Source organism: Haliotis rubra, unplaced genomic scaffold (assembly GCF_003918875.1).
Source record: "Haliotis rubra isolate DU_JTF1 unplaced genomic scaffold, ASM391887v1 Scf791, whole genome shotgun sequence".
NCBI classification, from domain to species: Eukaryota; Metazoa; Mollusca; class Gastropoda; order Lepetellida; family Haliotidae; genus Haliotis; species Haliotis rubra.
In genome coordinates, this window is record NW_025767514.1 from 154,966 (window position 1) to 182,210 (window position 27,245).

A 27,245-nucleotide genomic window follows, 5' to 3' on the forward strand; every position below is an offset into this window, starting at 1 on the left:
TTAAAAGAAGAATAAGATGGTATGAAAGTTAATTTGCTATTGAACCTATAACATCAAAGAAATCAGTAATATTTCTTGCATTGGACTCACTTGAAAATACCCATTTTCAAAAATATACTTGTTCCTTGCAAATTCAACCACTTCCCTCTGAATCACTCTTTAAATCAATTCTTGTTAAAACATGAATACAAAGAAGAATCTAACTGGACTCTCTAAGAAACATGTGTTTCCCGGGCATATGTCTTCCATCACTTCAAATCCTTTATGTACTTGTTTTCTACCTTCCCACATCAAGTGAGGCAAATTCAATAAATTTAAAACATACATTTTCAGGTATTTTGACACAGACATCCACTTATTGTATTTTTGGATGTATTTTTTGTTTTTGCTGCAAAAACGTGTAGTTCCCTCATCAGTATAGTCTTCAACATAAAAATGTCCACATTCAATTGTGATTGCTTATGAAAATGTGCCAGAGAAACATTGTTTTTATGCAGCTTAACCTACAAAAGTTACAGTGAATGATACAGGATTTATTATTGTGGATGTAATCATGCAATATATACTGGACAAAAACGTAGAGGATACTGAATATTTTGGGGAACATCTTGATAAATGACGATTTCGCTGAAGAAAAAATTCTCCAACATATTCAAGATGTCTAACTTCTTCTGCTCAGTATATTTACAAGGCAAAGAGGATGAGAGCTACTCTGAAGGAAGGTTGTGTTTCTGGGCCCTGTTTCACAAAGCTATCGTAGAGCGTTACGACTGTCGTAAGTCTATTTTACAGTATAGGAGGTGTGAATGCTACGAGATCTTAGGCTTACAGGAGCTTTGTGAAACGGGGCCCAGGAGGGTTGGGTTTGCATGCAGCTCTGAAAGAAGTTCAGCTTAATAAGACTGGGGGAAAGCTAGAAGTGAAGCATGACTCGCATAGTTTAATGACAGACAGATCGTAGCGTTAAGATTCCTTTGTGCAACAGGGCCTAGTTTTCTCATATTTACACCTTTGGTGAACCCACTGGTAAAGGATCATAATCAAAGATACTGGGATTAAAACCAAAACCATTGGACTCTTATCAAGGCTAAGGAGCAAACCTATACTAAAATCCAAGATACTAGACCACCTGTATGTATCAGTCCCAAACCCCAGGAAGAAATAGGTAAGGATAATTTAAATCTATCCCATTCAAATAACCCATAGTGAACTTACCATATGTCAGATTAATGAAAACACATGTGATCTCATATTTCTAGTGGAAAAACAGTTCTAAACAAGCTAAAAATATTAATTCTGACAAATCATTGGTCTCACATACAGAGTCTACATAGTGTTTGACATAATGAGCCACTGTCTTGATAACAATGGGCAGTGAAATGCCCCACCAATTCATATGGAAGGTATATTTTAGATACAAGATGACATATTTCTCAAATGGTGCAGGCACGAGTGAAAAGCCTACTATGTGAGGCCTTACATTTGTTTTGTTAGGATTACTGATCTGAAAATACAATATTCTGAGAAAATGTGGTAAAAAATGGTCATAAAAATCATGAATACCTGCATATTATAAGTAGCCAAACCAATCCATATTTTCTTCGCACCTCCCAATCCATATCAAGCTCTTGGATAATTACAAACTCATGTACAATGCCTGCCATATTCAATTGTTTAATTTACCTATCAAACATTTCAAGAAACAAAAACACAGATAAAAAGTCAGGCCTGAGTTTAGTAGTATAAATCTATAGACATAACCAACAGAAAGTAATACAAGAAAAATAAAACAATCATGAAATATACAAGAAATATTATGTACATTAAGAAACCTGAGTGAGTGAGTGTATGATTTTTAATATCAGTCCATACCATTAATCTTGTCGTGTAGCCTGTAATAATCTAATCTGGCCTGACAACAGCAGGACCAGCCAAGCAGGCCATCAGTGAGTGAGTTTAGTTTTTCGCAGCTTATAGCAATATTCCATCAATATCACAACAGGGGACACCAGAAATGGGCTTCACATATTTCACCCAATTGGGGAATCGAACCCGGGTCTTCATCGTGATGAGTGAATGCTTTAACCAGTAGGTTATCCCACCATCCCCCCATTCCATCAGGGTGTGTGGACAAAAACAGGTCAAGCAACGTAACCAATCCTTGCGTCCTCTAAACGCACTTGGATTTTATGCACTGTTCCTTCAAACACACAAATTTATAGGAGTGAGTATGTGAGTGAGTATGGTTTTATGCCACTTTTAGCAATATTCCAGCAATATTATGGCAGGGAACACCAGAAATGGGCTTCACATATTGTACCCATGTGAGGAATCGAACCCAGGCCTTCGGCGTGACGAGCCAACACTTGAACGCTACCCCATAGCCCCCAAATTGATAGGACTGACTGACTGAGTTTGGTTTTACGCCGCTTTTAGCAATATTCCAGCAACATCACGGCAGGGTACACCAGAAATGGGCTTCACACATTGTGCCCATGTGGGGATTCGAACCCGGGTCTTCAGCGTGACGAGCCAACACTTTAACCATTAGGTTACCCCACCGCCCCAAAATTTATAGGACTTCCTTTAATACAAACCAATGAATAATGAACATGAAGGTAAAAAATACATTTCCTTCAATGTATTCCATGATATAACTTGCAAAATCCTTGATATTGATGAGTGACAGCAAGAGTACCAGGAAAGAGCACAGGAAGTACATATTGCCACCACCTTCCCTCATTCTAATAAGCTCTCACAACATGAACAGGCATAAAGGTATCACAAATTCATTATGGCCAGAATGCAGAATCGGAAGACAAGCACATTCAGGACAGAGTGCCTATTCTGTCAGAATCCCCACAGGGAGACAAGCATTAGGTACTGGGTACCTATTCTGCCAGAATGCCCCAAAAGAGACAGGTATTAGGTACGGGGTACCTATTCTGCCAGTATGCCCCTAAGGAGACAAGCATTAGGTACCGGGGACAACTCTGCCCAGAATCCCCACAGGGAGACAATCATTAGGTACTAGGAACCTGCTCTGGCAGAATGCCCCCAAGGGTATCTATTCAGCCATAATGCCCCAAAGCATTAGGTACTGGAGACAGCTATGTCCCAATTAGGGACAAGAATGAGGTGCTATAAACATATTGAGATCAAAAACATGATCATGCTCCTTGCACCACTGTTGTACTACTTGTTGTACTACTGATCTGGTAATGGTGGCATGTTTAAAAGCTACAGTACAAACAAAGCTACTTTTGTCAATGAAATATATTTTATTTTCTTCTGTACAGTCCATTCCTCAAAAAGTAAAGAGTGAGACAAATTGAGTAAAACAATAAATACGATTTCAAACAATATCAGTGTTTTATGTACTATCCATTTTAAAAACAAACCAAAATAATGAGATCCACATTTTCAGAAGAGTGACACAATTTACACATGAAAATGGACGTAAAATGAAATCAATGGCATATATATAATCTACACATGAATAATCACCTAAAAATTTTTCACCCAATCAAGGAAACATGAATCCACACATTTCTTGCTAAAAGTCCCTCATATATCCTAATGATATATTTTCAATAATGACCCTCAATGTAAAATTTCTCTTGCTTCATGGGAAATAATACTTTTCACCATAAGCAGTTCAGATCCTTCGTGGAAAGTCACAATTGAAAAAAGAGTATTTCTGGAAGTCTAGTGGTCTGTATATTTATATGGCAGAGTTAAACAATGTTGTAATTGTATAACACTGTTCCTCTCATGATTCAGTAGAAATTTTGAACTTCATGTATTAGCAATTAGTTTTGTAATCAGTGGTGTGGAATATATTTTTATGCTTTGGGGGTCAGGTATAAATCTGCAGTTTAGGTGTAGGTAAGTGCATGCCTCTTGCACCTCACACAGACCCAAAATTAGAGATCATGTGAAGATTATGTTTTCCAGCTGGCTATCCAGTCAATACCTGTGTAAGAAATGTTATCACTGCAGCTGCCAGTTGACTATTATAATCACAGACTGCAATTATATTATCATTGCCATTGTTTTTTATACAGCCATTGAATTTTGCCAATCAGCCATTTTAATTACATTACAGAAATGTGTATTGATTTGTAAACTTAATTTTAATACACAATGTACATTTCCTTGTTATTTCACACTGAATTATTTTGCAATAACATTTATGGAAGTTTAAAAATCATAGTAATATATTCCTCAAAACTAATTGTTAAGACATGCTGTTCAAAATTTCCAGTGAATAATTACATTTAACATTTGCTGAGTAGGAAATAATTCAAAAGATTCAGGGACAAACTGAAATTTGGTTGCACTTTAGACACTTCTAAAAGATTATGCGATATTTCCAACTTCCACTGACCAACTGAGACACACCTGTTTCCCTTACTTTTTAATTTAACTCCAAGTGGATGTACTAAGTACCACTGTTACAGACCACACAGTCTAAATGTATTGAACAGTTTTGTGATATGTTTGTCTTGTAATGACCCTCTCAGTAATATCTAAGTGACAGCATCTGCTAAGCAGAGCTATAGGATGATCCATTGACTATATTATCATCAGGGATTTATATTGAGTCCTGTATTTGAGGGTCCCTGGGACTCATACTCTTTAATTTTCAGGGGTGCTGGTCTACAAAATAGGGTCCCAGACACTTAAATATTATTATTAATACTATGTTGTCATAATGTTTTAATTCAGTTACTGTTATTGTATTGTGTATCATGTTCATCACATCGTTACAGTAATTAAATTGCAAATTATACCCGGCTAGTTGCAGACTCAGTGATAACTCATTGTTACTTGATCGGAATTTTTACAAAAAGCATTTGACTTTTTCTACGTCCCTGTCGACACTAATAAATTTCATTGCGGTCGTCAGTTTTATGCGAATAGGACGCAAGAATTCGCGTCCTGTAAATCCTGTGCTAAGATGATCCATTGATTGATATTATCACCAACTGTATCCAGTATCACGGTTTGTTGACATGCTATTCACCACCTAGCCTAGCCACCACCAATTTAGTCACCTTCAACTGCAAGTACATGTATATGATATTGACGACGAATCCTAACCCATAATGCAACAGGCTCCTCACTGAACTGTTTCAGGACTAAATGCCAACGAAAACTGTAAAACAGCTAGAAATAAGTATCTATGGCATTACTTATCATTTATGAGTAGTTACAGATGTTTCTATTAATAGCTATTACAAAGCAAGTACCTGTTACATAATGATTTGAAATTTTCTAAATTGTATTCACTGATGACGTTATTATGAATTGATTTAAAGAGGATAAACATTTGAAAAGAACATTTTTATACACAATCAATAAAGACCACTTCAAATGACTTTAGAGTGAGTAACAATTAAGTTTTGGTTGTATATGAAATAGGAACATAAATGAAAGATTTTTAAAATATGAACTGTATAAAGAGTTTGATCCCACTTAAGGAATTGTTACAGAATATCACATTGTGTTTGTATATTGTTGGGTGATGTAATAATTGGCTCTGCAGATTATATCACTGGGAGCAATTCAATAAGACCAGTGAGTGAGTGAGTTGAGTTTTATGTCGCTTTTAGCAATCTTCCAGCAATATCACGACGGGGGATACCAGAAATGAGCTTCACACATTGTACCCATATGGGGACCAGTCAGTGTTTTAACCAGACACAAACACTACCCTCCAACTCAATCATATTTATGCCAAGTGATAAGCATTGTTTCTTTGATCGGGACAGAAACATTTGCACTACTGTTATACAAACAGAAAGACAGGATTGCTAGATATGGGTCACCTAATGTACTGGTACTCTCTTCATGTTGATTGTGTAGTATTGTTTGTTTGTTGTTTAACATAACACTCAGCAATATTCCAGCTATATGGTTGCAGCCTGTAAAGAATTGAGTCTCGACCAGACTTCCAGTGATCAACAGCACGAGCATCAATCCACTCAATTGGGATACGATGACATGTGTCAACCAAGTCAGCAAGCCTGACCACCCGATTCTGTTAGTCGCCTCTTACGGCAAGCATAGGTTGCTTTAGACCAATTCTAACCCAGATCTTCATGGGTCGTGATGGAGATAATTCCAAACACGTGTATGCATAGATCTTCATAGGTCTGTGTTTTATTGTTAATTTAAGATTACCATTTATCTATTAAGTACAACAATTAAGAGACTAAATATGATCTGATTTCTTCAGAGGAATTTAGTTAATCTGCTTTGAATGCATTGCAACACACAGCATTCCACTTCGGTGTATTCTTTATATTGTTTGATTTGTAAATCTGGTGCTAATTTGTATCCATCCTTTTGAGATCCAATCTGCTATCCTTCTACAGAAACTTCACTGCATATTAACATTGGAGAGTCCACAGAGAATCACAGAGGCAGTGACACAAGGCAGACAGTTTCACAGTGTACGACACAACACATGGAGATCACATTAAGCACCGGGCACACCCTGTGGAGAACAACAGAACAATGGAATTAGCATCACAGATGTACATGGAGACAATGTCCATCACCAGGTGACCAGAGAGAAACCCAAAGGAAGTACAAAACAAAACAAAAAATTCTAAAGAAATAAGCACAAAAGAGATGACTACTGGAAACCACTGACCTGCACCTCATGCAGTTGTCTCCCTTTGCATGCAAGCATATTCACAAACAGTCCCTTATGACTGTTTTCACCAAATCGGGCTACACACCAAACTACTATATTAATTAAAGCCTAACTAATTAAGCATTAAGACATGATCAGCTTGTGCATAGCTGCCACCAAGTATCCGTTACCAGAAACAATTTCAGTGACCTTAGTTTCAGATTATTATGTGTGTGTTTGTACATAAACGTGTATGAGTGCATGAGCGTGTGTGTGTGTGCATGAGCATGTGTGTGTGTGCATGGGCATGTGCGTGTCCATGATCATGTGTGCATGTACTTGACCAGGCTTATGTCAAATGAGTTCATTGATACCATACCACGGTTTAACAACCAGATACATTATACTGACATCGTGCCTGCTGGTCCTGGTTGTATCCAATTAATGCCAAGCACCAGGCAGGGCAATAATAAGTACCATATTTGAACATCTTCTGGTATGATCTGATCTGGGACAGTGACATCCCATAGTTTCTGAATACATCATCAGTTGATAGGTCCCCAGCATCATTGTGTTTAACATTCAAATTCAAGTTCAACCCCTTACTACTTTTTCCATCTGCTTGGTAAATTACATCTGAAGTTCGGCCAAACTGAGACAATGCCTAGACATTTTGCAAATAGGTGATATCTTAGATTTGCTTTTGCTATGCAATGGTATAAAGCTGATTCAAACTATGGGCTTTGTATCTAAGAAGTGTTATTCAGTTCTAGAATGTGAGCAAATCAATGGCAATAATACTAAAAGTTTGCAAAATATTGAAACAAAACTGAAAAGCTAAGAAAAATATCACAAAAACTGCAACTAACAGAAAAAAAGTAGCCTCTACCATAGAAAAGACAATGGGAGAGGCTACTTCAGATGGGGGAACAAGAGCTATCTACCACAGACAGGATAATGACAGACATCTACCAGAGATGGGAGGACAATGGGTGACATCTTGACAACCACAGATTGGTGAACAATGAAAGACATCTTCCATACATATGAGAGGACAATGAGAAGCATCTACCACAGAAAAGAGGACAATGGGAAGCATCTACCACAGAAAAGAGGACAATGGGAGACATCTTCCACAGATGAGAGGACAATGAGAAGCATCTACCACAGAAAAGAGGACAATGGGAGACATCTTCCATATATGACAGGACAATGGGAGATGTCTATCACAGATTCTGGACCCAAATCAATGTCAAATACCCACACACATAAAATGAACTGCATATTTCTTGTTTCACAGCTTATTTAGAAAATACCAACGAGAAACCGAAACCAAGTTAAGGTGATAAGAATTTGTCCCATATACAGGCAGAAGAAAGCCATAAATGAAAGGAAGGTAGCCGGGTTGAAGCAGGACAGAAAGTGTCTTGAGGAAGACAGCACATGTAAATGCTTGTATGTACCTGGTTGCCAACCACTTCAACCGAGTCCTTGCCTCCAGGCACATCCACATTGACAGGCTGCTCCAAGTCTACCTTCACCTCGCCACCCTTATTCTCATCCAGCTGGAGACGTTGCTATACAAGAGGTCAACACTTTGTCAATGCACTTGATCATTTCATTGAAAATTTTTGAGTGTTCTCAGGTTAGAAGTCAGACTGCAACATGTATACTTTTTCTGAACAAGATACCAATAATTGTCAATATTCCCCATTTGTAACAGCAGGGTTGATATACTAATATATACCATAGTCTGACACAAGACATTAGCACATAGTTTAGTTTGGTTTGGTTGTTCTTTAACGCCGCAATCAGCAATATTCAAGCTATATAGTGGTGGTCTGTAAATTATCGAGTCGGACCAGACAATCCAGTGATCAACGTTAACAGCATGAGCATTGATCTATGCAATTGGGATACGATGACATGTACTTAAAGTTAAAATACAGTGGATATATCCCTGTCATATGAAAAGATCAGCTTGTCCATAAATGCACCTACATTGTTGTACAAGCGGGTCAGTCTTCCTTGTCAATATAACAAATCTGTATTTGTTGTCAAGAGCCGAATCAACTTCAATACCACAGCAGTGTGATAATGACATGGGAAAACAAAATGTCAATATACCACATCCGTGCTGATATAAATAAGATCAACACTAATGTACCACACATATCACATTCATGACCTTGTTCCATCATTTTACAACATTGGTACTGTTACTGTCAATACCTTGTCAACATATCAAATAGGTGTCCTTGACATACAGTGAGTTATTTGCTTTTAAGCCAATTTAAGCAATATTCTAGCAATATCACAGACGGGGGACACCAGAAATGGGCTCCACACATTGTACCCAAGTGGGAAATCTAACCCGGGCCTTCAGCGTGAGGAGCGAACACTTTAACCACTAGGCTACCCCACCACCCCTCCTTGCCATAAAAGTGTCGAGACTTTCTCAGCATACACATGCATACCAAGGGTATAACAGTCCATATGCACTACAAGGTAGGGAACTCTATGAAATTATTCACATGATCAGATTTGCATATTACCAGTATGACCTGATGGTACTCTGTTACGTCATAACCACTTTTCTTTTCTACCCTGAGCTGTAATTTGTAACTTCAGAGCTCACAAGGACTTCACAGTCTTATAAGACTATGCTACTCATCATATTCTCATAAAATTAATCACGGTTAATACAGTGTATATTCTTCAGTCATTATTTTTGTACTCAGTACATCGAAAATGAAGTGAATCTGTCTGTAAAATAGTATCACTCAACAAAACAACTATGCATTGATGAATGTGTTATAGAAAAGAAACTTGTACAACACTTAAAAAGTTTGAAATTAGAAACAACAGGTGGCAATATAAATGGTTGAATCTAATAAAATATCTAGTAAGCATTTCAGTTGTCTCAATGTGATGACTGGAAAAATAGAGAAAAGAAGCAAATTTATTTTAGAATTTGTTTGAGTGAGTTAATACCTAATGTTACATCAGCAATATTTCAGCCATATCGATATGAGAACAAATTTCACATCAAAGGACAATAAAACAACTAGAGTATCACAGTTAGAATAGAAATTGGCATGTAAAGTTAAACTAATAGCACTATTTGGACAATACATAATATAAAAACAGGCTATACATTGCCAACAACTGAAGGTAGATCACCATACTTGGTAGGGTGAGGTGAGGTGAAATTGGGTTTAACGTCGTGCTTGAGAATATTTCGCTCATATGACGTGCATGCATGCCTGTGTATCTGTATATGCGGCTGCTTGTACTAGCCCTGACTGAAGCTGGTTGTATAGTGCTAGCCCACTGAGATACTACGCCGCAGTGAAGCATGGATACACCACTCAGACACATTATACTGACTCCAAAGCCAACCAGTCCTTGTTGTACCCTTTAATGCCGAGCGCCAGGCAGGGACCAACAAGTACCATATTTTAACGTCTTTTGGTATGACGCGGTCGGGGATCGAACCAGCGACCTTCCACTCTCCGGGCGGACACGCTAACCACTACACCACGGAGGCGGTCTACTAGGTAGGGACCATGGGGAAAGAATTTGTTAGAAGGAAATTCCAACTAACCTGCAATTACAAGAAAGTACCAATCATAACTTCCCATGTAAACAGAGCAATATGAAGAACACATCCCACATTCTAAATATTTCATGCATCATTTAATTTCTTCCATGAAATCCTTTCACCAATATTCAGTTTGATAAAACAAATGTATTTTCATGTCTTGTAAATTGTTTCCGGTTAGCAATAAGGCATGTATATTATAAAATGAAAGAGCAGCATGGGAAAAACATGATCCATGTACCCTTTGCATGAATGGGTTTGAGGATCAACAAAACTAAACATAAATGATTGCAAAAGAATTATAATTCACTAACAAGTAGTGAGTGAGTATGGTTTTGCACCGCTTTAAGAAATATTCAAGCAATATCACGGCGGGGGACACCAGAAATGGGCTTCACACATTGTACCCTTGTGGGGAATCGATCCCGGGTCTTCGTCGTGACGAGTGAACGCTTTAACCATTGGGCTACCCCACCGCCCCTAACTAATAAATAAGTTTTAACTGATTTTACAAATAGCTAAAAAGCAATAATGCCAAAACAAGAGTGTAAGGTCACATGAAATCTAGTTTCTTGTGACCTATAATTGGCTCAAAAGTCAATGAGGCAAAATCCTACGCATTTAGAAATCTATAAATCCAAATTAGGATTGAAACTCGTGGAAAAGAAATATATTTCAGAGATCAGATGTTAGATGACATAAAAAAATGTTCTACATGTGAAACATAAAAGCTATCTAAGAGGAAGAAATGTTTTAAAAGATATGTTGTACCTCCTGAATTTCTTTATCATCAGCTATATCATCAGGTAAACCTGGAGGATGGATTTTGTCAACATCCACATCACCTTCATTCTGAAATATCAGTTCAACTTGTGATTCACTGAACAGCTCATGAATAGACTTATACCATCTGAATAGAAGACCCATGTTAAAAAAACACAAAAATAAATCATTTCCAACACAGAATACCACATATACCATTCGTGTTAAACTACATAAAATACATTTATAAATTTGTACCATATAAGTGTGCCCATGCCATAAAACTGAAAACAATATGTACAATCATTCATGATGAAAACCAGTAGTCAACTGTCCATGTCATACCCAGTATCAGATTATTTATGTTATACCCAGCAAAAGATTATTCATGTACTACCAGCTGGGAAGTAGCCATGTAATACAAAATAGTGGATTATCCTTGTCATACCCAGTATGATATTATTCATGTTATACCCAGCATGGGATTATTCATGTAATACCAGCTGGGAAATAACCATGTATTACCCAATAGGGGAGTATCCATGTTACACACAGAATGAGATTACTTATGCTATACAGAGCATTTGATTATTCATGTTATACCCAACAAAGGATTATGCATGTTACACAAGGTGGGAAATAACCATGTAATACCCAATAGGAGCCTAATTCATGTGATACCCAGTTTGAGATTATCAATGATATACCCAGTATGGGATTATTCATGTTATACCAGCTGGGAAATAACCATGTATTACTCAATAGGGGATTACCCATGCATAGTAAAAGATTATCCATGTTGTGCCCAGAAGGAGACAGTATAAACCTTACACCAGCAGGGGAAATAACCATGAAGGAAAATGTGCGATTGGAATGGAGGGAAGCGAGGAGAGAGCATAGAGGAGGGAGGGAGGGAGGAAGGAGAGGGAGGGAAGGGAAGGGAGGGGAGGAGTCTGCGTTGATAAAAACTTGTAGGAGATTTTTTCCAGTACATTCTCAAAATGAATGAAGTTTGTGATGACACACAGAAAAATATTGAAGGTTTAAACATGCCCAAGGGCAGGAATCACTTTGTGAACAATCTAAAAGTGAATGTTTGACATTTATGAAAGTACACAGATGTTACATTATGTGAGTGAAAGGTGGGAAGGCAAAGACTTTCATTCATAATACAAGATTTCGAGACAGTACTGACTCAGTGGCCTTTGTAATTGTGTTGATGTGAACAGTACTGCACTAAAATCATGTGTATGTCAGCTGTGTGTTGCAAAAAGACAAAAAGTAATAAAGGTTGTAGATATTTAACACCTATAAGAAACCAATAAGTAGGTATTTGGAGCTAATTAACCATGGGCATTTGTCAGGTGGGTTTTATGATTTGAAACTTTCTGCAGCAGATCCAAGCAGAGCTAAGGGTCACAACTCTTTGTACAGGGCAACCATGACCCAAACTCTGATATTGGTAACGGAGAAATCATAACATGTGTCTCTACAACAGAAGGGTCCAATCATGAAAAGTGCAAACAACTTGAGACAAATTAAACTTGCAAGGATCAAGCGAGGTGAGAGCAAACATGGACCATGAACATAAATTGCACCACAAAATCCCAGCACCGATATATACCTGTTTCTGGGCCTCGCCTTCATTCTGAGGAGCCTGAGGAGCCTGGGGAGCCTTGGCTTGCATCACGACATCAGCTACCTATATTAAATATTGACAGCCATATGTCACAACAGACCCACATTCTTCATTCACTGTTCAAATTTACCTCAAGGTCATGACCTTATTCCACAGTGATTTTTGCAATATAATTATCGCAACTGCAACACCACAACATTTACAATTGCCACAGCACCTGGAATGATTGTGGAATAACTAGGTTGGCATCCATGCTGCAAAATGATCTAAGAGCCATGGGCATTGTTATTCAAGGGCATTGTCATTCAAGAGCATTGTCTTATTTATCAACATCTTTGGTCTGTGGACTAGGCCCTACGCATAAATATAGACCAACAAATTAAGAATATCAGAAACCACATCCTTGCTCATATTCCATAAATCTCATCGTCCATCCATGCAGCTAAAGTAGTCAGTCAGTGATCAACGGATCCTGGCAGGTAAGGGACAACCCAGCTTTTATGGGGCCATGGTCAAGTGGACCAGCAGTTCATGCTTTGAGAATAAGTGTATCCAGTCTGAGCATATACCTGATCTTGTCCCTGAGCTGGTTGTTGTATGGCTTCCTGATGGGTGTCTATCTTGGGCTTCTCCTCAACAGCCTAACAACAGGATGATTACAAACAGTTAATGAAGTGTTCAGTCCCACATTCATCATCATAAAAAAACCCAACAAAACATATAACAGATCATCAGCATTTACAAACTCATCATCATTAGCACCATTTCCAACTTCAATACAATTTAAGGATCACCATCATGTCCATCATGATGATAATGATCATCACCATTTTCATCACCATCAGGGGCGGTGGAGGCTTCCTTGCCAACAGTGCCAATCTTTTTACAAGAAAGTAGTTCACCCTAGTGAAAACAAAATAACATTGACAGCTCTGGTGGTGGCAAGGAAAAATTGAGGACCCTGAACCAGGAACACTGAAACTACTTCTGCAGTGGAAACAATTCATTGTGACACCCCACCGACCCTCTGAGAAATTGACAGGGAACAAAATGGTTTCCATCACAGATATACCTTTCTGAAACATATACCCTTCATTCTCAAAATACAAATGAATACAGCTAAAGCTATTTTGACATCACATTCAACATATTCCAACTTGTGCTCAACATAAAGTAGGGTCTGTTTAGTCTACCCATTGTTCATGTAAAGAACACAATGATACTGATATTCAGACTTTTGGTAAGCTGACATTTCATTTTAATCATGCTAAAAATCCCATCATCATAACAAATCATTCTCAAAAAAGGCTGGCAGAGTTGACAAAACGATGCACAGGTCCCCTTCCGCTTCGTCAACATATATCCGCTTCGTCAACAAAAACATATACCGGTATTCAACTCTTGAACGTTTGGATGTTGTATTTTTGTTATTATAGGATCCTCAAGATAAAGGTTGGTGTCATTTTAAGGACATTAAAATGGATAATAAAACATTCAGACTTATTCTACACACAACATATTGTCCAAGTACAGATCAAAATTGATCAGGCAAATATTCAGTGGTTGACAAAATATCTGCACATATAAGTATCCCCTTGGCCATCTGAGAAGAATTGGCATATTGTCATTCAGATTTGGTAAGCATACATATCATCTTTATCATGCTTGGAATTTTCGTCATCATAACAATAAGAATCCTTCTCAACAAAAGACTGGCATTCATAAAAGTAAGATCTGTTGTTCTGAGGGTGATGTTATGTAAGCAAGGAAGAAGACCCAGGGACAGTTTGATTTCTTGTTCTGAAGGAAATGTCAGTTTAACAAGGAAGAGGAACCAAGGTCCATGGACAGTGAAAAATTAGTTGTGATAAGGTTGCAGCAAAGGAAAGGTTTTCAAATCAGATAGGAATATTTGAAAACAGTTCAAGATGTTCTGACATGATATTCATGATATTCTGACAAGTGCTCAACATTATCAAAAAGATCGGTTGATCCTACACTGGGCCAAATAAAGAATATAAAGATATTGTTATTCAGACTTTTGGTAAGCTGACATTTCATTTTAATCATGCTCAAAATTCTCATCATCATAACAAATCACCATTCTCCGAAAAGGCTGGCAGAGTTGACAAAAAGATGCACAGGTCCCCTCCCGCTTCGTCATTCAGATTTGGTAAGCACGCATATCATCCTAATCATGCTTGGAATTTTCATGATCCATGAGTTGGAGTGGAAGAACTTAAACTATGACTTCAGAACTATTGTCAAGACTAGCATCCGAGAAAGACAAAGGGAACAGAAGAGTATAAAATAGTTTCCATCACCAACATACTTCTTTCTGGGATCACGTTTCCTTCATTCTCAGGAGACTTAGGAGCATTCATTGCCACGCCAACTGCCTACAGTCAACAAAATCATACACCTGTATTTCTGTTACATCTATAATGAAGTATTATTGTCACTACACTTACTCTCAGAATAAGGGCAGGTGTCAATTTGTTGACATCAACTGACACACAGGGACCTTCATCAACTATTTTGACTTGACATCCAAGACATTATCACTTGTGTGTAAAATTAAAAAAGGGTCTGTTTATTGTACTCAATACCATAAAAAGGTCTACTTCTTTACACCTGGCTCATGAAAAGGATATAATGACATTGTTATTCAGACTTTTGGTAAGCTTGACATATCATTTCATTCATGCTCAAAAATCTCATGCCATCATAACAATCACAATCAGTCTCACACAAGGCTGGCAAAGTTGAATGGGAGATTCACAGTTCTTATGGCAGCAAAGCAAAAACTGAGGAAGCTCACCTAACGTCAGTGAAACTACTTGTGAAGAGCATGCAATGATAGAATGGATTCACAACAATTCTCATAAAATGTATCCAAAGAGATTAGGTGGGTCACTTTGGTAGAAGTACTACATGGTCTCCAGCACTGATATACCTGTTTCTGAGACTTGCTTTCATCATTCTCCGGAGGATTCACTTCCAGGCCAACTGCCTATAGTCAACAAAATCATATACCATTTGGATATTGTAATTCTTTTTTACACCTGCCTCATGAAAAGGATATAATGACATTGTTATTCAGACTTTTGGTAAGCTTGAGATATCATTTTTATCATGCTCAAAAATCTCATCATCATAACAATAACAATTGGCCTTGCAAAAGATTGGAAAAGTTGAAAGTAAGTTTCAAATGTCTGATGGTGGCAAGTAAAACTGAGGCAGCTGACATGGGAAAAAGGAAACTACACTTCTGGAGTGAATTAAGGAGGAATTGAGTAATGGCCTTATAATTATTTACTAGGGCAGAACTATACTTCTGTGAAACAGGAACGAGACAGGGAGCTGAAGAGTAACAATTATGGTTTCCAGCACCGATATACCTCTTTCTGGGATTTGTTTCCTTCATTATCAGGAGATTTAGGAGCATTCAGTGCCAAGCCAACTGCCTACAGTCAACATAATTATTTATAAAAAATCTGTTGAATGTTTAGATGTATTATTGTTGTGATTCAAGAAATTCTCACGATGAAGGGTGCATCACTTTTTTGACATCAACAAAGGCAGGGAGACCAACTTGACACAATGAATCGTGTAATGAGATATATTCAGCATTATTCTACATGCAAATTCTTGTCCCAGTTGTGATCAAAATGCATTATCAAAATGATTTAGTGGCTGTTAAAATAACTGGATCTCATTATCTTAATTTGACCACATCAGAGGAAAAGCATATTGTCATTCAGATTTGGTAAGCAAACATATCATCTTAATCATGCTTGGGATTTTCGTCATCATAACAATAACAATCCTTCTCAACAAAAAGCATTCTTAAAAGTAATTTTCATTGTTCGTTGGATGGTCATGTAAACAAGGAAGAGAATTCTGAGATCAGGAACCAGGAACATTGAAATACCTTGTGATCAATTTTCAAATAAAAGAAATGGTTTCAGATCCAACATGACCATTTTTAGAACCAATTGGAGATCTTCTGACATGATTTTACACACAGAAAGAGACTGACTGACTTATTTTACACTGGGCAGGAACATTTAGACACCAAAAGAACACAATGACATTGTTACTCAGACTTTTGGTAAGCTGACATATCATTTTAATCATGCTCAAAAATCTCATCATCATAACAAATCATCATTCTCAAAAAAGGCAGAGTTCATAAAAACATTGACAGTTCCACTTTCTTCAGATTTGGTAAGAATACATATCATCCTAATCATGCTTGGAATTTTAATGATCCATGAGTTGGAGTGGAAGCACTTAAAGAATGGCTTCAGATCTAATGTCCAGGCTAACATCAGAGAAAGATAAAGGGAACAAAAGAGTACAAAATGGTTTCCTTCACCAATATACCTCTTTCTGGGACACATTTCCTTCATTCTCAGCAGACTTAGGAGCATTCATTGCCACGCCAACTGCCTACAGTCAACAAAGTCATGTACCTGTATTTCACTGTTACATCTTCAGGTGTATTATTCTTGCCATTACACTTACAATCATAAGGGCAGGTGTCAATTTGTTGTTATCAACTGACACAATGGGATCCACATCAACTATTTTGACTTGACATTCAAGACATTATGACTTTAAAAGATTCTAGAAGGGTCAGTTAATTGTGCTGAATATTATATAAATGTCTACTTTTTTACTCTGGGCTCATGAAAAGAATATAATGACATTGTTATTCAGACTTTTGGTAAGCTGACATTTCATTTTAATCATGCTCAAAAATCTCATCATCATAACAATAACAATCTCAAAAAAGTCTGGCAAAGTTGAATGAAAGATTCACATTGCGAAGGTCACAAAGAAAGAACTCAGGACGCTTATCAATGGTCAATGAAACTACTTGTGAACTGGATGCAGTTACAGAATGGATTCAGTGTCCTGATCCACAGAGCCTTCTTAACATAACGACCAGTCATAACTCCGTAGTTTATCATAGGCTTACGAATGTCGTAGGGCTACCGACGCTTTGTGGATCAGGACCCAGAACTATTGAGGAAGCCAGGCCTAATCTCATAAAAGATATCCAAGAAAATATGAGGATCAAGGTCACTTTGGAAAGAGGATTAAAAATGGTCTCCAGCACCGATGTACCTGTTTCTGGGACTCGCTTTCTTCACTCTCGGGAGACTTAGGAGGATTCACTGCCAGGCCAACTGCCTATAGTCAACAATATCATATATTAAACTGTTGAATGTTTATACGGCTTGTTCTTATTAGTATAGTTATCCTCAAGACAAAGGCTGATGTCATTTTATTGCTATCAAAATAGACAAGGAGACCAAGATGATCCTTCTTTTCCTGTATATTCAGACTTATTTTACACACAAAATCTTGTCCAAGTCTAGATCCATATGAACTGGTGAAAAATCAGTATGTATTTGTTAATCTTCCTTGGCCCTTTGAGAAGAATAAGCATATTGTCATTCAGATTTGGTAAGCATATATATCATCTTATTCATGCTTGGGTTTTTTCATCATCACAACAATACAAATCCTTCTCAATAACAGAACATCATTTGGAAAAGTAAAATTTGTTGTTTTGAGGGTAATGTTATGTAAGCAAGGAAGAGGACCCAGTGACCAGGGACAGTGAAGTAACTTGTGATCAGAAGGATTGGTTGATCCTACACTGGTTTATGAAAAAAACAAAGATATTGTTATTCAGACTTTTGGTAAGCTGAGATATCATCTTAATCATGCTGAAAAGTCTCATCATCATAACAAAACAATCAGACTAATGACAAAAAGTAAACTAGACCGCCAAAGTAAAAATCAAGATTCACAGTTTTGAGGGTGGCAAGGCAAAACTACAGCAGCTAATCATGGACAGTGACATTGATTGTTGGGTGGAATCAACGAAGGAATGTATTCAGAACTTTTGATGAGACTTGTATAAAACAACCAATAAAGCTACAGGGAACAGAAAAGTAAAAATTGTTTTCCAGCACCGATATACCTGGTTCTGGGACACGTTCCCTTCATGTCCATCAGGTTTGGTATCATTCACTGCCACACCACCTGCCTACAGTCAACAAAATCATATACAATAAAATCTGTTGAATGTTTGGATGTATTAGGCTTGTATCCTTGTATTCTTGAAAATTATTATTACTATAGTTTTACGCCGCTTTTAGCAATATTCCAGCAATACCACGGCGAGGGACATCAGAAATGGGCTTCACACATTGTGCCCATGTGGGGAATCGAACCCGGGTCTTCGGCGTGACGAGCCAACGCTTTAACCACTAGGCTACCCCACCGCCCCTATTATTACTATAGGCATCCTCATGACCAAGGTTGGTATCAATATGTTGACACCAACAGAGACAATTAGACCCACTTGATACAATGAATCCTGTACTATCACACTTATTCTACACAAAAATCTTGTCAAGAAGAGTGAGTTTAATTTTACGCCGCACTCAGCAATATTCCAGCTATATGGCGCCGGTCTGTAAATAATCGAGTCTGGACCAGACAATCCAGTGATCAACAGCATAAGCATCGACATCTGCGTAATTGGGTACCGATGACATCTGTCAACCAAACCAGCAAATCTGACCACCTGATCCCGTTAGTCGCCTCTTACGATGTCAAGAAGAAATGAACAGACATTGGTAAAGATTCAATGGCTGACAAAATCAATTGATCTCATCCTTTTCTTTCCCCCCTGAGGAGAATAGGCATAACGTTAATCAGATTTGGTAAACACATATACCATTCTGATCATGACTGTAATTTTCATCACCATTACAATAACAATTCCTCTCAACAAAAGACTGGCTACTTCAATGTAAACTTCATTGTTCTGAAGGAGATGAACCAAGGGACCAGTGACTAGGAACAAATGACTTGTAATTAGATTGCAACAAAAGAAAGGTTTTCATAAAGATTATTCGAATAGCGAAACACTTTTTGTCATAACATTCAAGATCTTCAGACATGAGCTTCATCACTGGGCTTAACATTGAATATAAAGATATTGTTATTCAGACTTTTGGTAAGCTTGACATATCATTTTAATCATGCTCAAAAATCTCATCATCATAACAATCAGTCTCACAAAAGATTGAAAAGTTGAAAAACAGGATTCCAATTCAGAGGGTGGCAAGGTAAAACTAATGAAACTTGTGTAGTGGAGTGAGTGAGTGAGTATGGTTTTACGACACTTTTACCAATATTCAAGCAATATCACGGTTGGGGACACCAGAAATTGGCTTCACATATTGTGCCCATGTGGGGAATCGAACCCGGGTCTTTGGCGTGATGAGCGAACACTTTAGCCACTAAGTATCCCATAGCACCTTGTGAAGTGGATGCAACTGAAGAATAACTACAGAACTATTGCCCGCAAGACCTATTCTCCTAAATGATATCCAAGAAAATAATTAGGAACTAAGGGATATATCATGGTTCCCAGCACTGATATACTTGTTTCTGGGACCTGTTCCCTTCATGAGACAAACAATACATATTCTATACACAAAATCTTGTCCATGTAGAGATTAAAAGTCCTCGGCCAAGATTCAGTAGATGACACAATAAATTGATTTCTCTCTCTTTTCTTGGTCTCATGAGAAGAATAGGCATATTGTCATTCAGATTTGGTAAGCATACATATCATCTTTATCATGCTTGGAATTTTCATCATTTTAACAATAAGAATTCTTCTCAATAAAAGACTGGCATTCTTCATAGTAAGATTTGTTGCACAGAGGGTGATGACTTATAATCAAGCAAGATGGCACAGGGCCCAATTACAGTTAAATATTTTGAGATTAGGTTTCCATATCATAAAGGATTATTCAAAACAAGAAAACACTTTTTAACTTGACATTCAAGATCTTCAGACATGAGCTCAAAAGGATTTGTAACTTCATCACTGGGCTTATTATAGAATATAAATGCATATATATTGTTACTCAGACTTTTGGTAAGCTTGACATATCATTTTCATCATGCTCATAAATCTCATCATCATAACAATCAGTCTCACAAGAGATTAAAAAGTTGATTTTTTATTACTGTTGTGAGGGTGGCAAGGTAAAACTGATGAAGGTGACCCGAGGGCCAGTGAAACAACTTGTGAAGTGGAAGTAACTGCAGAATGGCTACTGAACTAGTAACGCAAGACCTATCCTCCTAAATGAATATCCAATAATAATAACAATAACAAAATGATATCCAAGAAAATAATTAGGAACTAAGGAATAAATCATGATTCCCAGCACTGATACACCTGTTTATGGGACCTGTTCCCTTTAAAAGACCAACAATACTTATTTTATGCACAAAATCTGGTGCAAGTAGAGATCAAAAGTCCTTGGCAAAAATAAAGTGGGTGACACAATAAATAGATTTCTCTATCTTCTATTGTCCACATGAGAAGAATAGACATATTGTCATTCAGATTTGGTAAGCAAATATATCATCTTAATCATGCTTGGAATTTTCATCATTTTAACAATAAGAATTCTTCTCAATAAAAGACTGGCATTAACAAAAGTAAGCTTTGTTGCTTGGAGGGTGATGTCTTTATGTTAAGCTTCATTGCTTGGAGGGTGATGATAAGTAATCAAGAAAGAGGGCCCTGAGATTAGGTTTTCATATCATAAAGGATTATCAAAAACACTTTTTGACATGACATTCAAGATCTTCAGACATGAGCTCAAAAGGATGTGTAAGTCCACCACTGGGCTTATGATAGAATATACATTTATTGCTATTCAGACTTTTGGTAAGCTTGACATATCATTTTCATCATGCTCAAAAATCTCATCATCATAACAGTCACAATCAGTCTCACACAAGGCTGGCAAAGTTGAATGGGAGATTCATAGTTCTTAACTGAGGAAGTTCACCAAACGTCAGTGGAACTACTTGTGAAGTGCATTCAATTATGGAATGGATTTTCAATGGTTCTCATAATATGTGTCCAAGAAATTAAAAAGACCACTTTGGATGAAGTCCTAAAAAAGATTGGCAAAAGTTCCAAGTAAGATTCACAGTTCCCAGGGTGCCATGGTAAAACCAAAAAAGTAGAAAAAAATAAAATATAATGAGACAGCTGACCTGAAGCTGAGGAAAAGTGTGCATAGAAATACAAAGGTCAATAATACTGGTGAAGTAGAAGCAATTAAAGAATGGCTACAAAACTATTGGAGGCAAGGCCTATTCTCATAAAAGCCAATCAAGAAAAATTATTAAGAACTAAGGAATAAGTCATGGTTCCCAGCACTGATATACCTGTTAATGGGATGTGTACCCTTCACAAGACCAGCAACACTTATTCTATGCACAAAGTCTTGTCCAAGTTCACATCAAACGGCATTAATTCAGTAGAAAACACAATAATCTGATTACTTATCTCCTATTTGCCTCATGAGAAGAAAAAGCATATTGTCATTCAGATTTGGTAAGCAAACATATCATCTTAATCATGCTTGGAATTTTCATCATCATAACAATAAGATTTCTTCTTAAGAAAAGACTGGCACTCATAAGAGTAAGATTTGCTGTTCTGAGGGTGATGTCATGTAAGCAAGGAAGAAGACCCAGGAACAGTCAAATAAACTTCGAGGTTGCAATAAAAGAAAGGTTTTATATCATAAAGGGATATTTGAATACAGCTAAGACCTTCTGTTATATTCTCAACACTTGGACAGGTTTATCTTTCAGTGGACTGTTGAAAAAACCATAGTAACATTGTTATTCAGACTTTTGGTAAGCCGACATATCATTTAAATCATGTCAAAAAAATCTCATCATCATAACAATAACAATCAGTCCAAAAAGAGATTGGTTTAAGTAAGTAAGATTCACAGTTCTAAGGATGGCAAGGTAAAACTGAGGCAGCTGGCCAAAGGGTCAGTGGCACTACTTGTGAAGTGGAAGCAAATAAGAATGACTTCAGAACAATTTCAGGCAAGGCCTATTCTTACATAATTCTTAAATTTTGTATGACCTGAGATTGAAAAGTTTTGGCGAAAATACAGTTGTTGACACTGTAAATGGATCTCATTATGTTCTGTTGGCTACATGAGAAGAATAGGCACATTGTCATTCAGATTTGGTAAGCATACATATCATTTTTATCATGCTTGGAATTTTCGTCATCATAACAATAACAATCCTTCTCAACAAAAGACTGGCATTCTTCATAGTTTCATTGCACGGAGAGCAATGTTTTGACAACAAGCAAGAGGTGCTAGGTCCCATGGACAGGTCAAATAATTTGTGATTAGGTTGCAATAAAATAAGGGTTTTCATAACATAAAGGGTGATGTCATGTAAGCAAATAAGAGGACCAAAGAACCAAGGACAGTCAAATGATTTGTGGTAAGTTTGCAAAAACAAGTTGGGTTTCCCATCATACAGGTATTTCAATACAACTTAATATGTTCTGTCATAAGCTCAACACTATAGAAAAGATGTGCATATCTTTCACGGAACAGTTTAAAAGGACACAATGATATTGTTAATCAGACTTTTTGGTAAGTTGGCACATCTTAATCATGCTTGGAATTTTCATCATTCTCACCAATAAGAATCCTTCTCATCAAGCCTTGAAAGTAAGCTTAGATGCTTCTCAAGGTTAACAAATAAGACGACCCTCGTACCAAAGACAGTCAATAAAGCTACAGGGAACACAAGAGCAAAACTCGTTTTCCAGCACCAATATACCTCTTTCTGGGAAACGTTCCCTTCATTCCCACCAGACTTGGAAGCATTCATTGCCATACCAACTGCCTACAGTCAACAGAATCAAATACATGTTAAGATGTATTCTTCTTGTGATTACAGGTATTCTCATGATAAAAGCTTGCGCCATTTTGTTGACATCAACAGATGCAAGAGGACCAACTTCATACAATGAATCCTGTACATTAATGTAATGACATCCACAAAAGTATTCTTCATGCAAATAGATCAAACTGCACTATCAACATAATTTAGTGGCGAACAAAATATATGGATCTCATTATCATAAATTGACCATCTGAGAAGAATAAGCATGTTGTCATTCAGATTTGGTAAGCAAACATATCATCTCAACCATGCAATAACAATCCTTCTCAACTAAAGACTGGTGTTCTTCAAAGTAAACTTTGTTGTTCTCAGGGTGCTGTCTTGTGAACAGGAAGAGGACCCAGGGTTAGTCAAATCACTTGTGATTAGGTTGCAAGGTTGGATCTTATGTCACAAAGGAATATTTGAATACAGCTGACAATGTTTTGTCATATGCTCAACACTACAAAAAGAATAGGTTTATCTTACACTGGACTGTTAAAAGAACATAGTAATTTTGTTATTCAGACTTTTGGTAAGCTTACATATCATTTTAATCATGCTGAAAAGTCTCATCATCATAACAATCAGTCTCGCAAAAGACTGGCACAAGTTCAAATAAGTTGCAACAAAAGAAAGGTTTTCATAACAATTATTCAAACAGCGAAACACTTTTTGTCATAACATTCAAGATCTTCAGACCATCACTGGGCTTATGATTGAATATAAAGATATTGTTATTCAGACTTTTGGTAAGCTTAACATATCATCTTAATCATGCTCACAAATCTCATCATCATAACAATCAGTCTCACAAAACATTAAAAAGTTGAAAAACAGGATTCCAGTTCTGAGGATGGCAAGGTAAAACTGAGGAAACTGACATGGGGTCCGTGAAGGGGAGTGGAAGGAATTAAATAATGGCTTCAGAACTATGTACAAGGGTAGAAAACACCCAGGAAAGACACAAGGAGCTGAAGAGTAAAAATATGGTTTCCAGAACTGATATACTTCTTTCTGGGACATGTTCCATTTATTCTCAAGAAGCTTAAGACTAAGAGCATTGTCATTCAGATTTGGTCAGTATACATATCATCCATACCAAAGGGGTTTTCCTACCATACAGGAATATTTGAATACAGCTTAAGGTGCACCGTCATATACTCAACACTATAAAAAGGACATGTTTATCTTACACATGACCGTTTAATGAAAATTATGACATTGTTATTCAGACTTTTGGTAAGCTTGACATATCATGTTAATCATGCTCAAAAATCTCATCATCATAACAATAACAATCAGTCTCACAAAAGACTGCAAACTTGCAAGTAAGATTCACAGTTCTAAGGGTGGTATGGTAAAACTGAAGCAGATGACTCAAAGGTCTGTGGAAACACTTCTGGAGTGGAAACAATTAAAGAATGACTTCAGAATTATTAGAGGCAACGACTGTTCTTATATAAGTGAGTGAATTAATATTTCACATTATATCAGCATTATTTCAGCCCTATAGTGGTCTCTTCTATCAAAAGTATTCACAGACAACAGAGCAATTAACACAATTCCCAGCACTGATTTTCCTGTCTCTGGAACCGGTTCCCTTTATAATACAAACAACACTCACTCAATGCACAAAATGATGTCCAAGTAAAGGTCAAAAGTCATAGGCAAAGATTCAGAGGATGACAAAATGAATTCATTTCTTTATCTCAATTAAGGAATGGTTTGAGAACTATTGGAGGCAAGGACCATTCTAATAAAAGCCAATCAAGAAAATGATAAGGAACAAAAAAAGGAATAAATCATGATTCCCAGCCCTGATACACCTGTTTGGGGACCTGTTCCCTTTAAAAGACAAACAACTCTTATTCTATGCGAAAACTCTTGTCCAAGTAGCGATCAAAAGTCATTGGCAAAGATTTAGAGGATGACAGAATAAACGCATTTCTTCATCTTCTATTGGCCACAGAAGAATAGGCTTATTGTCATTCAGATTTGGTAAGCATACATATCATCTTATTCATGCTTGGAATTTTCGTCATCATAACAAAAAGAATTCTTTATAGAAAGTTTCATTGTTCTGAGGTTGTCATGTAAACAAACAAAAGAACCCTGGGATGAAGGACAGTCAAATGATTTGTGGCAAGTTTTCCCCCCAAAACAGGGTTTCCCACCATTCAGGAAGATTTGGTAAGCAAACATATCATCTTATTCATGCTTGGAATTTTCGTCATCATAACAAAAAGAATTCTTCCCAACAACAGACTGGCATTCTATATAGTTGCATTGTTCTGAGGGTGATGCCATGTAAACAAATAAGAGGACCCAGGGACCAAGGACAGTCAAATGATTTGTAGTAAATTTTCTCCCCTAAGAAACAGGGTTTCTCACCATACATGGAGATTTCAATACAGCTTAAGATATTCTGTCATTTGCTTAACACTATGAAAACAGATGTATTTAGATAACTTACACAGGACTGTTTAAAAGGACACAATGACATTGTTATTCAGACTTTTGGTAAGCTGACATTTCATTTTAATCATGCTCAAAAATCTCATCATCATAACATTCAGCATTTTGCAGGATAGATTCGCTATGTTGTAAAACGAATTCATAGTTCTGAGGGTGGCAAGGTAAAACTATGGCAGCTGACCCAGGGACAGTGACATAACATGTTGAGTGAAATCAATGAAGGAATGTATTCAGAACTACTGAGGAGGCTATAATTACACCTGTATGAAACATCCAATAAAGCTATAGGGAACAAAAGAGTAAAAATTGTTTTCCAGCACCAATATACCTCTTTCTGGGATGCGTTCCCTTCATTCTCAGGAGATTTAGGAGCATTCATTGCCACGCCAACTGCCTACAGTCAACAAAACCATATATTCAAAACAGAATCAAACATATATGGAATGTTTAGATGTTTTCGTCTTGTGATTACAGGTATTTTCATGATACAAGCTTGCGCCATTTTGTTGACATCAACAGATGCGACCCCAACTTCATACAATGAATCCTGTACTTTTATGTAATGACATCCACAAAAATTTATAAAAAACTTTAGAACAAAATGCACTATTAACTTAATTTAGTGGCAAACAAAATATATGGATCTCACTATCATAAACTGACCATCTGAGAAGAATAAGCATGTTGTCATTCAGATTTGGTAAGCAAACATATCATCTTTATCATGCTTGGAATTTTCATCATCATAACAATAACAATCCTTTTCAACAAAAGACTGGTGTTCTTCAAAGTAAACTTTGCTGTTCTCAGGATGCTGTCTTGTGAACAGGAAGAGGACTCAGGAACAGTCAAATCACTTGTGATTAGGTTGCAAGGAACAGTTCTTATGTCACAAAGGAATATTTGAATACAGCTGACAATGTTTTGTCATATGCTCAACACTACCTAAAGAATATGTTTATCTTACACTGGACTGTTTAAAAGAACATAGTAATATTGTTATTCAGACTTTTGGTAAGCTTACATATCATTTTAATCATGCTGAAAAGTCTCATCATCATAACAATCACAATCAGTCTCGCAAAGCAAAAGACTGGTGTTCTTCAAAGATTGTGCACAAGTTCAAATAAGTTGCAACAAAGGAAAGAAAGGTTTTCATAAAAGATTATTCAAAACAGAACATAGTAATATTGTTATTCAGACTTTTGGTAAGCTTACATATCATTTTAATCATGCTGAAAAGTCTCATCATCATAACAATCACAATCAGTCTCGCAAAAGAT

At 36.9% G+C, this 27,245-nt stretch overlaps 1 protein-coding gene across 1 annotated transcript in view; it reads right to left on the minus strand.

Annotated features, from left to right (window-relative positions):
* LOC124261213 (retinitis pigmentosa 1-like 1 protein) overlaps window positions 1-27,245 on the minus strand; it is a 56,082-nt gene that overhangs the window by 15,959 nt on the left and 12,878 nt on the right. The window contains exons 9-19 of the mRNA XM_046695537.1: window positions 26,291-26,356; window positions 23,380-23,445; window positions 18,653-18,718; window positions 17,788-17,853; window positions 17,041-17,106; window positions 16,053-16,118; window positions 15,608-15,664; window positions 13,221-13,292; window positions 12,637-12,714; window positions 11,022-11,102; window positions 8,110-8,223 (exon numbers count right to left, since the gene is read on the minus strand). Of these exons, the coding sequence (XP_046551493.1) occupies window positions 8,110-8,223; window positions 11,022-11,102; window positions 12,637-12,714; window positions 13,221-13,292; window positions 15,608-15,664; window positions 16,053-16,118; window positions 17,041-17,106; window positions 17,788-17,853; window positions 18,653-18,718; window positions 23,380-23,445; window positions 26,291-26,356 (798 nt within the window). The remainder of the gene's footprint in view (window positions 1-8,109; window positions 8,224-11,021; window positions 11,103-12,636; window positions 12,715-13,220; window positions 13,293-15,607; window positions 15,665-16,052; window positions 16,119-17,040; window positions 17,107-17,787; window positions 17,854-18,652; window positions 18,719-23,379; window positions 23,446-26,290; window positions 26,357-27,245) is intronic.